The sequence below is a fragment of the Panthera onca genome, chromosome D2, assembly GCF_046562875.1.
Source record: "Panthera onca isolate mPanOnc1 chromosome D2, mPanOnc1 haplotype 2, whole genome shotgun sequence".
Lineage (NCBI taxonomy): Eukaryota > Metazoa > Chordata > Mammalia > Carnivora > Felidae > Panthera > Panthera onca.
The window spans coordinates 16,698,574-16,711,530 of NC_138349.1; the positions used below are offsets into that span (position 1 = coordinate 16,698,574).

The 12,957-nt window shown below is 52.3% G+C and overlaps 1 protein-coding gene across 2 annotated transcripts in view; it reads right to left on the reverse strand.

Annotated features, from left to right (window-relative positions):
• The window catches only part of VWA2 (von Willebrand factor A domain containing 2), a 46,036-nt gene that overhangs the window by 29,521 nt on the left and 3,558 nt on the right, over window positions 1-12,957 (reverse strand). The window contains exons 2-4 of one of the 2 annotated variants that reach the window (XM_060641421.3): window positions 8,403-8,464; window positions 4,709-4,783; window positions 3,252-3,385 (exon numbers count right to left, since the gene is read on the reverse strand). In XM_060641421.3, coding sequence (XP_060497404.1) covers window positions 3,252-3,385; window positions 4,709-4,783; window positions 8,403-8,454 — 261 coding nt within the window. In that variant the 5' untranslated portion in view covers window positions 8,455-8,464. Of the gene's footprint in view, window positions 1-3,251; window positions 3,386-4,708; window positions 4,784-8,402; window positions 8,465-12,957 lie in introns of those variants that run through there. The other variant, XM_060641422.3, reaches the window with a different exon arrangement.

Sequence of the window (12,957 nt, forward strand, 5' to 3'; positions counted from 1 at the left end):
GACATAGAATCCACAGCAGGCTCCAGGCTCTGAGGTGACAGCACAGACGCGGGGCTCGAACCCACGAACCATGAAATCACGACCCGAGCCGAAGTCGGACGCTCGACCGACTGAGCCACCCAGGTGGCCCGGTATGTTTGTAATATCAAATGTCCATCAATAGGGGATTGGTTAATTAAACCTCAGTATATCCTCACAATGGAACATTACTAAGCCATAAAATATAATATATGCCTGTATTAACGCCTATATTACCTATCTACCTAGATACAAAAAGACTTCCAAGACAATATGAAGAAAAAAGGCAAGGGATAGAACAGCGTATACCACATGCATGGTAGGCTTCATACCGCTTGTGTTTGCGTGAGGGGATTCTGGAAGGGTGCTCGAGAAAACAGGTAGGGAAACCGGGCAGATGGAAAACATGTGAGCAGGAGGGACACTAGGCATTGAATGTGTTCTCCTTGAACGCTGCGAAAGGGTTACTTAAAAAACAACAATTCCCTTGAGACCAACAGCCGAGCGTATTTGCTTGAATTAAACAGGAAGGACATAACTTCAAAACAAAACAAGATGGAAACAGCTTGAGTCAGTGGTTAAGGCATTTAATTTAATTGGCGGTTTGGGAGCAAAGGAGTTGCCTTTTATCTTCGGTTTACTGTGTGCTCCGAAGCAAGCCTGCCCACATTTCTCACCGCACTGTAATCACCCTGCTGCAATCACTGTATCAGAGCCAGGAAGTGAACTTCTCAGCTTCTAATTGTCGGGAGAAAGACTTCAGACACTTTCAATCCACCTCACCCCACAGAGCGCGCACAGAAAGCAACTTAATTTATAGCAACTTGAAAACTTAAGTTGCAGGGGCGCCTGGGTGGCTCAGTCGGTTGGTTAAGTGTCCGACTTCGGCTCAGGTCACGATCTCACGGTCCGTGAGTTCGAGCCCCGCGTCGGGCTCTGTGCTGACAGCTCAGAGCCTGGAGCCTGCTTCACAGTCTGTGTCTCCCTCTCTCTCTGACCCTCCCCTGCTCATGCTCTGTCTCTGTCTCAAAAATAAACAAACATTAAAAAAAAAAAAAGAAAGAAAACTTAAGTTGCAGAAAAGTAGAATAAGGTGCAAATCAAATCCTCCGAGCGCGGAGATACAAGGAGTCACAGAAATGCAGCAGCCAAAGCACAAAACCTGAAGCACAAACCAGACAGAGACGGAGCCACCTGAAATGGCCCTTCATGCCAATCCCCAGTGGCACCATTCCAACAAGTCTGAGCGGCTTGAGGTCCTGGTGCCCCCTTGCTCGCTGAAACAGACCCCCCCCCCAACCCCTTAGCTCAGCAAGTCTTGCCATGAGAAAGTTTGGACACTCTACATCAGTGCCAACGTCACCAACGTCAACAAGGGTTCGATGTTTACGGTTCTCCCTCCACGAATAACTAATGAAACGTCATGGGGAATCCCTTCCTTCGAAAAGCAGGGCCCTGTGTGGAGGAGAGCGGAGACTCAGCAGCCCGTGGTCCTGGCCCTCAGAGGACCCGCGATGGGTTGACCCGGTGGTTGCAACTTCTGGACTGCTCGTGCCCGGATGGAATGGTGTCTGTCACGGTGTCTTCAGACGGCCCTGCAAGGCTGCCTGTGGTCCAGGACAACGTGCTCCCCCTCTCAAAAGTACCTGCCATTCTGGAGAAAATCTGGCTTTCATTAAAAGCCACTTTTGCTCTTAAATCCTAGCGGTTTTTCTAGGATTAACCCAGGAATGTCATCTTGGAAAACCACTTCCTTCTGTAACCTGTTTGCAAGTAGTCTCTAGTTCAAGTTAAGTATCGCTTTTCAGACCAAAATGCCGTTGTTAAATTTTGATTTTTGAGTAGGTTCCCATGGTTCAAAATCCATCATGCATTAAAAAAAAAATCTGTATCGGTGAGTCTCCCCGTGGAGGCACCCCATCGGTTCAGGTCCCACCCTCCCCCTCAACAGCAAACCACTGCCCTCAGCCTCTTTACAAATCTCTCCAAGTACAAACCTACTCTATTTACCTCCCTTTATTTTTCATAAAAAGTAACATGCTACACATACCATTCGCACCTTACTTTTTACTCTCGTCTGTTTCGGTGCCCTTCCGTCTAAGACACCTTCCCCATTCACTTTCTGCAGCTGCCCAGTGTGTCCTTTAGGAATGCGCCATATTGGATTTACCCGTCCCCTGTGAATGGGTATGTGGATTACCTGAAACCTTTTACGAATGCAAACAACACTGCAGGGAATCACCGTGTGTGTGCATTACTTTGCATTTGTGGGAGTATCTGTGGAATAAATCTCATGGAGTAGAATTCCTGGGTCAAAGGGTCCGGGCCGTTGTCATCCCGACAGATGCTGTCAGATGCCCTTCCGAGAGGCTGCACCGGGTTACGCTCCCACCATCAGTGCGCGCACCCGTTTCTACGGATCTGCCAATGGGGCACGTCACCGAACCGCATTTTTGCTAAGCCAGTAAGTGAAAATGGTATTTCAGCGGGACATTTGCCGTTACCGTGAGTGAGGCGGGGCGCCTTTTCCTGTGCCTAAGGGCTGTCTGTGTTCGTTGCCCGTTTCTCTGTCGGGTTGTCCCAAGATGCCCCTTTTAGCAGCAAGAGCCATGGCCAGTGCACCCTGCTGCTATTTCAGAGCGCTCTCCGGAGCCAGGGAGGACCAGGAATGAAGAAACTGGCTGGATTCACTCAGGCAGGAGTAGTTCCTCGCAAGTGAACAGAGAGGGTACTGCACTTCCTATTGAGACGCTCGTCTTCTGAGGCATAGCTTTTGTCTGCCAGCACGCTGTCCCTTTCCCACTGTTCTACAGACACCTCTCTTGCGAGTGGGAAGCCAACAAGGCGAATCGGCACGTGACTCACAGGGGGCCAGAGAATCTCTCCCCTCTGACTACTGGATTGGTCAAGGGATTGTTACGTGATCCACGCCTGCCCGATGGGAGCCATGCCGCCAGGTGTCCAGGGAAAGAAAACCACCTTCTTTTTACTGGGTTCCCTATCTTGAAGGACAAGGTAGGGCGAGTCCGCCATATAAGGAAAGCTTGCTTGGGAAGGAAGCCAACCAAGGAACACAAAATTCTACCATGCCTAGAACCAGAAGACCACCCCCCCCCCCCACCTTGGTCTTCCTGTTCCACTAGCGGGTACATGTGCCCTTCTGCTTAGAACTGGATCTCGGTCACTTGCCACCAAAGATGCCGAAATACAGAGATGACGAGACCTGCACTCACCCTCTCGGGACCGATGTCCAGAGCGTCGCAGACCGTGACGGCAAAGTGTTTGGACCTTTCAAAGCTCCCCTTCCCGACACTGTAGGAGCCGTCTATCAGAAACAGGACGTCCACAGCAGCTGAGCACCGTATCACTAGGGGGGAGAGGGGGACATGATGTGTGACAACTGGCTTCCCCGCCATCTGGTCCCAAGAGGGTCTCCCTCCTGAACCAGAGCAGAGGCAGAAACAACCTTGGGGTGGATCGGGCTGCTCCTCTCAGCACCTGGGCAGAAACGACGCAGGAGAAGGTCCCGGCCAGAGGCAGCCCTCCTCTGGAGCAGGAAGTCTGCTCCCCCGGCCAGGCCTCGCCCACCAGCACGAAGCCCACAGTCTTCGTAATAACTGGAAATGTCTAATTCAACAACACTAACTGAGCCATAGGAGGGGAGCGCCCGCTGGGCCAGCGAGGGATACTGAAGAGCCTTGGCCCCAGCCCTCGGGGGCCACAACCTAGTTCAGACCCTGGCACATGAGGTCACATTACCCCAGAGTTCAAGTGAGAACGGCACTGACTGTGTCTTTCCTGTACACCATCCATCCACTGCCTTCAACGCTTCACATGTGCTAACTTATTTAATTCTTATAACCACCCTAAGATAGACTGCTATTTTTTTGACTTAACAGTTTAACTGAGGCACTATTCACAAACCATTCAATTCACCCGCTGAAAGTTTATAATCCAGTGGCTTCTAGTATATTCACAGATACGCCCCATCGTTGCCACAGTCGAATTTAGCACCTTTTCCATCACCTCAAAAAAGAAACCCCGTAGCCTCTAGCTCTCAGCTCCCTAGCTCCACACCCCACCCCTAAACAGATGCGCGGTTTTTACTCCCAGTGGAGAGATGAGGAGAGAAAGGCACGGGACGATTCAGTAACTTCCCGAAAGCCAAAGTGCCAGCAAGTGAGGGGGCTGGGAAGCAAACGCAGGCTGTCTAGCTTGCAGAGGCCACATCCCTCCACCTCAGCTCGAGGATGCAGGACAGTGGAGGTCAGAGAAGCACCGGCGAGAAGGCGCCACCCAGAAGGCGGCGACTGCGGGGGACTTCACCAGAGAGGGAGGGAAGGGGCATTCAGGGCCTCTGGGAGTGGGCTGGTGGGGCGTGAGCACGTGGAGCGAATGCTGGCAAGGGCGGAAGAGGAAGGAACATGGCGGGAGGTGAGGTTGCTGGGGGGATGGTGGTCACGAGGGACTTCTAGGCAAGACCAAGGAATTCAGCAACAAGGATTAACTAAGGGTGTTCACCCCCGCGGGAGACCTGCTCAGGCCTGTTTGGGGAAAATGGCCCTGGCTACAGCGTGAAAGGAAGACGGGAATGGGACAGGAACGTTCTAGAATACCATAGTTTCCCTTGGGTCCATCACGCAGAGGATGAAATGGGGGGCCTGGAGGGTCGAATGACACAAAGGCTTACTTTTGCTGGCGGCTGAAATCTTCCCAATGGTCTCCCTGCTTACGTGGACTTCCTGAAGAGGATGAGATGGGCGTACTAGGAAAGAAGACACCAGAAAGAGCCATTACAGGGAGCAGTCTTAGAGTCCACATATGTGACCAGAAATGAGAGGTAATAAGAGAGAAAACTGGAAGGTGGAGGAATTCAATGATGTTGTATCTCAAAAAATTACCAGACGGACAACATAAAGAAACCCCTCCAAATACTCCAATCAGGAACCTTTGTATTTAAATTTGGGTATCCCGAAGACAAAAATTAAAAATGTACATAGAGGGGGATACAGAGAGCCTGTGAATCTCATGAGTTTTGCCCTTTGGTTAGGTATAATAACTGGGTGCCCCTCTGGGGCACAACACCTTGCCATAAAAATTAACCCTGGATATAAACATACAATTCATAGAAGAAATACAATTCGTGGAGAAGCACAAGGGAAAATGTTTAAACCGGTGACGAAATGTTTTAACCCAAATAATGAGATACCCGTTTAACGGTGAAATTTAAATGATCAGCCTCCAAATTTAAATGTAACTGGGGAAAGACCCAATCAGGAAAAACTCTTCCAGGGGTGGCCCTGGAAACTGGTCCAACCCTTTTAGCAAACAATTCGGCCAAATGAATGAAGAGTCGTCAAGCTGCTTACAGCCTTTGCCCCTATGGTATCGCACCTGGGAAGGGATCCAAAGGAAAACCACTTGTAGACAAGGGAAAAGGTAGATCAAGTCTCTCCTTTCACGGTTGCGATGGAGAGGAAGGCTGGAGAGAACAGATATCCATAGGGACAGGGCTGGGAGTAAACTCTGATAAATTTGTTCAATGCAATTCACATGAAAAAGAGCCAAGAAGTTTTGGGGTAGGAAGTTCACGAATACATCTTTCGTTCTTTTATACGATATCTAGTAAAATTGGAATGATGACATATAAGCAATCAATAGCAATTTAAAACAAACTTTGGGGCACCTGGGTGGCTCAGTCGGTTAAATAAATGTCCAACTCTTGATTTCGGCTCAGGTCATGACCTCACGGTATGGGAGTTCGAGCCCCATGTTGGGCTGTGCGCTGACAGCATGGAGCCTGCTTGGGATTTTCTCTCTCTCTAACGTAGTTCCTAGCTCTCCCCACCTAACCTTCCAGCGGACGGTCTCTGCTCACCTGACACGCCCGTCCCTCAATCTCTACTCACAAGGAGGCTGGTTCTGGGCCAGAATGCTGGACTAGCAGTTCCTCCGCAGTCAAGAGCCGTCACGCAAGTACCTCTGATGAGGTCTAGGACACCCCGCCATGGCGGTTTTGCCACCAGGAGCAGAAACAAGACAAACTACAAAGACAGTCTTGTTGACAGAGCTCTCGCCAAAATCTTGCCAACTCACTGCCCCCTTCCTCATAACGCAGTGTTGCTCCCATCAGCCCAGCTCCCCTGGAAGCCCCCCCCCCTCCCCGAGGGCGGGAACTTTCCCATCCGTCTTCCACAAAGCCTAGCCCGGCTCTCTGCACATGGTGGGTTCGCACTAAGGTTTCCCGAGTAAGTCTATGAATTACTGCCAAGGGCCCGGGAGCCAAGGAACCTCCAAGGCCCTACAAAAAACCGAAAAATACTGTTCCTTTGTAAAAGTCTCACCAGCAAATTCTCCAGCTGGAGACAGGCCAGCAGCCTCCCCCTGAGGGGAAGGAGGAAGAGCCCTGCCACCAGAGACTAGTCACTACAGATGTCACTCAGCCGATGTGTCTTTCTGTACCGTGTGCTCAGCTGTCACGGCAGGTGCCAGGCATCAAGTGAGCCCTCCTCGTGCCTCGGGTGGCCTCCCTATTGCTCCCCAGGGAAGTCACCTCGGGGCTCTGTGCAGTCTCCCCCTGGAACAGGGAGCCAACGAATGTGTGACTGTGGCTTCCCGTTCAGACCAAAGCGGCCCGGCCTCTGCCGGCCACCCGCCCGGGCTCCAGAACTTTAATCTCCAGCCAAGGAGCGGGCAGGATTGAGAATCACTGGTCCCGTCAAACCCTTTCACCTTTCAGATAAGACAGCCGAGGCTTACAGAGATGATTCCTGTGCGTTCCGCTCCCCCAGAGGAGCCCAGAGCGGTGTGGCCGGCCCAGGAGTCAAGAGATGGGCGTTTGTCCCTGGGCAACGGCTGTGTGACCCCGGGCAAGTCACGAGGATCATGGGGCCTCCCCCACCTCGTCTGTACAACCCGGGGAAGGTCAGATCGAGTTCTCTGTCAACTGCACAGGGCCACAGGAAGCGCAGCTCTGCAATGAGCTAGAGCCGAAGCTGGACCCTGAGCCTCCACGGACCTCATTCCCGCCCTGAACCCAAATGCATCTCATTGCTGCCCAGTCCCTCGACCTTGAAGCCACTAGTTACACCTTAAACCCACGTGGCTTGGAGAAGGGGGGCTGGGGGAGCCGAGCAACCACCCGCCTTCTTCCAGCCTCTCTTACCTCCCCAGACTCCGGGCCAACAGGTGGCTCGTGCCAGCAATCAACACACACCCCAAAACACAGGCATGGGGGGACTGCCAGACAGAATCTCAGAGGCCACGAGGGGATCCCAAGCTAGACTCGGATGGCTGGACACCCTGCCCATTTGTCCTTACTTGAAGGACAAGTAAGACGTTCTGACAATAAAAATAAAGTTGATTTGCTCCGTTATTCACTCCTGAATCCACTTCTGGGGCACCTGTATGTGCCAAGCCCGGTGCTGGGCATCCAGATGACACAGTGGTAAATAAACAACACACAGAACCTCTCTCTGATGGAGCAGATCTCTGGTACAGCAGGTGGGCTCTAAGGTTTTAAAAATTCACCCGGAAGTAAACTCGTCTCGGTGTTACATGCTTCAGAGCAGACGTACCCACGGCTACAGGTTTTCCAGGAGAAACAGACTGGATCTGGGGGCCCCGGAGGAATTGCGCTGGGTGCTGAAAGACGAGTAGGAGTTTGCCAGGGTAGCAGTGCTCGGTGAGGGGGTGATCTAGCCAGAGGGGCCACCATCACTGAGCACGCGTAGGCAGGGAGGGAGCAAGGGTGCTGGGCAGGATTGGAAGGGCTGTGGCGAGGAGGGAGAGGGTCCAAGAGGGGACTGGAAGTGGCATGCGGTCAGATCAAGCAGGGTCTCTGAAGAGCAACGGGTATCATTGAGAAATTTTAGGCAGACTGGGGCACCTGGGTGGCTCAGTCGCTTGAGCATCCGACTTTGATCTCGCGGTTCATGAGTTCAAGCACCACGTCAGGCTCTGTGCTGGCAGCTCAGAGCCTGGAGCCTGCTTCAGATTCTGTGTCTCCCTCTCTCTCTCTGCCCCTCCCCTGCTCATGCTCTGTCTCTCTCTCACTCAAAAATAAATAAATTTTTAAAAAGTTGTTTGTTTGTTTGTTTGTTTAATTTTAGGCAGAGAGAAGGCGGGGAGGAGTGGAGAGGGGTCCAGGCAGTCAGATTTGCATCGGCTGGAGCAGAACCAGGGGGACCCGGGGTAACCGCACAGCGGCTGGGCTGCTTTGGTTAGAACAGCGGTCCAAGCACAAGATGATAGGGCTCATGCTAGGCAGGTGGCTGTGGAGTGGACAGATTCAGTTGCCTTCGAGAGACCTCCTGAAGTTAAAATTGACAGGATACGAGGCAAATCAAACCCCTCCACACCTCACCCCTGACCAAAAAGCTTACCTCCAGAAAGCAGGAAAATGAAGATGGCCTCCAGCAACGGGAAGGAAGGCATGTTGATGTAACTATGGGGCAGGGTAAGAAAAAGGTATCAGCAATTAGCTCTGTGCACCCCCCAAGTCATCCTGAAACAAGACGACAGCTGCTCAGTCTTTTCCAGGTACAACTATGACCTTGAGGCTCTTCCTCGCCACGGTGACTGTATTCGTCAAAAAAAAGACCCAAATTCCCTCAAAAGTCACGCAAGACTACTCCAATGACTTTGCTTTCAAAGGACAGGCTAGCATCTTCCCCAGACGCCTGCCCCCAACCCCCCCCCCCCCCAGCTCCTTCACAGACTCCGGGAAGGCATGCTGTCCCCACGGATAAGAGTCCCGGGTCCCAGCTTGGCCTGGCCCCTGTCCCGCCACGTGACCTTGAGTAAAGTCCCCTCCATCTCATTGCCCCCATTTCTTATGACGAGTTAGAATCAGAGACTCAAGATAGGATTTCCAACGTCCTAATGTTCTGAAGCCTTCTAGCAAGATCACAACGTCTACACTTCCTACGCCATAAAAAGTAACATGGCTGAAGAAGTCACAAAAGGATCTTTCAAAAAAATGCCTAGTAATGCTTAGAGTACAGGTAACACTCGGTTCCATGGGGCTTGACAACGATCTTTAAGGGAGGAAAGGGTGGAAAGTGAGAGCTTTTAATAAGAATGATAGACTATAACTCTGCTGCTTTAAAAGCACATACATGAGGTAGACTTCTGATTTTAGCTGTGGGGCCCAAGAAATGGATCCTTATCCTTTTCAACCACAAAGATATGATGTAAAATCTACACAGTCTTACATTTTAGCCACTGTACTGAAAGGGATCATACAGAATGAAATGTAGACTCCCCTCCACCCCCAGTATAATTTAGCGGGCAAAAATCTAAGAATATGTGAACAATAAGCTCCAGAAATTCTGTTTTCTTGCCTTTTGGGATCCAGTACAACCAAGGTCTCACCCTACGGTTTCTCCGCATCAAACCTGCCTATTTAAAAAGAAAACATGAAAGAGTGGGGCCACACGTAGGCCTTCCCGAAGTTTCCTCCTGTTAAACAAACAATGCTGGACTCTCACTCAGGAGACCATTCCAAAGAGAAAATCCCACGCAGAGATACAGGAAGGGAAGCACGGCAGGGTCCCCCCGGGTTCTAGAGAAGAGAGTGGAGGGAGAGGTGGCCGGTCACTGTGTGTGGTACGCAGGGGTGCAGCCGAGGGTAGAGAAACTCATTTCCACCTGGTGCACCCAACTCAGAACGTCCCTGTGACCTCTTGGACAAACACGCTCTCCTGCGTCTAAGAACGTGGAGAACAAGGCAGGAGTGCCAAGTTTTCGTGTACGTATCTTGGGTCCTGGGACATCCACATCTCCACTGGCAGATGTCAGTTCTCCAAAACGCACGGCGGAAGCTTCCCGGTTATGTTTAGCTGCTCACCAAAATGCCCGTAACTTAACGCACGCGACAATGAATTCTCCTGTCAGACGCACTCCACTGTCTCTACTGGGGCATTACAAACACATCCCCTTGGGACGCTTAGTCGGTTAAGCACCTGACTCTTGGTTTTGGCTCAGGTGACGATCTCGTGGCTCGTGAGTTCGAGCCCCGCGCTGGGCTCTGTGCTGACAGCTCAGGGCCTGGAGCCTGCTTCGGATTCTGTGTCTCCCTCACTCTCCGCCCCTCCCCTGCCCACACTCTCTCCAAAATAAACATTAAAAAAAAGAAAAAGACACATCTCCCAGCTGCGGCAACAAAACAACTTGACTTGACTGTCAGAGGAGTTTGAGCGGGCCAAGAGCAAGGGCTGCCTTGAAAACTGAAGCTCCCCAAGAAAGATAATTTTTCATATTTAAGTTTAAATATAACCCAACTCATGTTCCTATAGCTGCTACTGCCGGACCTTACTTGGAACTGTAGGGAATTTGAACAAACAGCGGGGACTGCTTCAGGGGACAGCACTTACGGCTCAGGTCTGCATTCCTACTCTTGGAGAGCAGACTCCAGGGAACAAGAGGGACACAACTTGGGAAAGGGGAAACTCACAGTGAATGAGCCGGACACACCTAAGAGATGAAGGAAGGGGTCACAGAAGCTCAGAAGCGGCAGGGGGGGGGGTCCCAGACAGTCGCACAGTTCAGGTCTCTGGCCCCTAATCCAGTTAGATGCTTGCGTCTAACCAGGCTGCTTCCGAAGTGGAGGTGAGTCAGGGCCCTCGAGCTACCGCTCAAGCTGAGATGGCATAGAGGCGGGTGACTAGGACAGGTAGGGGCTACACCTGCCCCCTGGTGGCACACAGCCCGCACCGTGAGTCCAGGAGCCCCACTTCTCATCCGATGCCATGGTCCCTCATCTACAAAACAAGGAGGCTGGACCAGATGCTGCTAAGGTGTCTTTTGGTTTTAAATCTCTCTGTCACGGACCCGTGATGGTCAGACCTTACTCTACTGAATATTCAGCTCCCTGGATTTCAAACACGTCTGGAACAAAGGGAATCAAATGTCCCAACCAGCCGAGAGTCTTTGTGCCTCAGATGACCATGAGGCTCACGTCTGCACCTAATCCAAGTGGCCAGCGGAGAGCGAATCTTACAAGAGCAAGAGGGTCAGGACCTTCCCGGACACACGGGGGAGGGGAAGACGGACAGAGAGGGAGCAGGCCAGCGCGGCCAAGGCCATCCCCGCTGGCTTCCAGCCTGGCACCTGCCAACAAGACAGGCCTTCCTTTCCTCTCACTCCCGACGACAGACGAAGGGCAGGTTCTCGCCTGCCGCCTGGGAGCCAGGCCGGGCCACGTGGACCAGGGCCAGTGCAGAGCTGCCCCTGGGATGCAAACCAGTCAGGCTCAGGCTGATTTTCCGGGGTCCCGGCTTCTGACCCTGGGCACGTGCAGGACTCTGAGAATCAGGCCTGTTGATGTCTTTCCCAAACCAGGATTCCAGCAGCCTCCCCAGGCTGCCGTGAGGACCTGGGGGAAGGAAGTACATACAGAAGGTTCCCGCGCGCACAGAAAGGCACTCAGGTCTGCCAGGAGACAGACCCAAGCAACTTCCTCCCGCTCTCTTCCTTCCGTGCCCCTGCATGCCCCGGTGAATGCTTTTCAGAGTCTCCCAAGCTTCTGCTCATTCGGGCAAAATTTACGTTGGCGATCTGCAAATCAAGGCAAGAAGTCAAATGCCTCCTGAGAGGCGTCCGGACCAGAAGGTGCTGGCTCTGGGACCCCAGCAGCACCTCCCTCCCCTGCGCCCGCGGCACAGCCCGCACTCAAACTGCCCGCTGGTGTGATCGTCTCACCTGCCCGGTGGCAAAGGCCGCAGGGACTCCGGCTTCGTCTCTGCCGGAGCCCCAGCCGCCTGCACTTGTCTGGCACACAGTAGGCGAGATGCGTGCCTGCTGGGTCAGTAAGCACCGCTACGCCTACTTCCGGAAGGATCTTTGCGCTCACTACACTCGCTGCATTCCTTCTTATGCCAAGATAAACGAAATTAAACGCTGCTTGGGTGCGGTATTCACAGCACCCTGCTGTCTCCCACCTGTCATCTCAAACGTTCAGTTTCCCACCCCCCTCCCCCCATCACAACTGCTTGCAGTGCTAATTCAAATTCTAAGTACAGCCCAACACCTGAAATCTTTTTAAGAAAGGACGAATTGCATAGTAAAAATCCAGCAGCTGCTTCCATCCAGTGAGCATTTGCTGGGTGCCTGGCACCGGGGGCCATCCTTCTATATCTTCTCTCCCCCTAAGCCTTGCAGCCAGTCACTGAGAGTATTGTCCCCATTTTACAGATGAGAAAACTGAGGCACAGGCAAGTTGTTTTTGCCGCAGGTTACACAGCTAATAAGGGGATCAGACTCCCTTCTGGCCTCCCAGTGATATGCTCAACCCATCCCCTTCCTGATCCTGGGGGAGTAAGGTAGGGGAAGAGAGGCATAATTAAAAATCTGCCAGCTGAATCCTGCCCTTTGGCAGTTTTCCACAAGCTACCACCTGCCAGCAACTCCCACCTTCGGCACACGTGAGAAGATTTCCAGAACTCTCTGCATTCTTGTGCAAAGCAGTCAGGAGTGGTTTGCATCCCAGGGGCAGAAACAGATCATCGTGTGCAGGTACCCAGGTATGCCTCGTCAAGCCTTTTCCGTTGCAAAACGCCCCACTCGTCATTTGTTCTTTTTCTGTTCCATTACCCACGCTAATCCCACGTCATTCCTGGCTCCTGGGGCTCTCACACATCCACTCTTCACCACCACCACCACCTCCCCCCGCCCCCATCTTCCCATCTGACTGCTGTGTTCAAATCCTGGTTCCACGCAGCACTGGCACCGCTAAGGACAGTGGGTAAGCGCAGTTTGTCGCAGGGCTCTGCAAAACTCAGCACAAACCAGGGATTACACTTTCCATGCCGCAGGAAGAAATGAAGGCCCAAACAAGGCTACTTTGGGAAAAGAAGGACCAGGCTGGCAATGGCTGAGGGCAGTTTTGCAGGACAATGCCTGCCTTCTCCTCTAGGATGGGAAATGAAATGAGTTCGG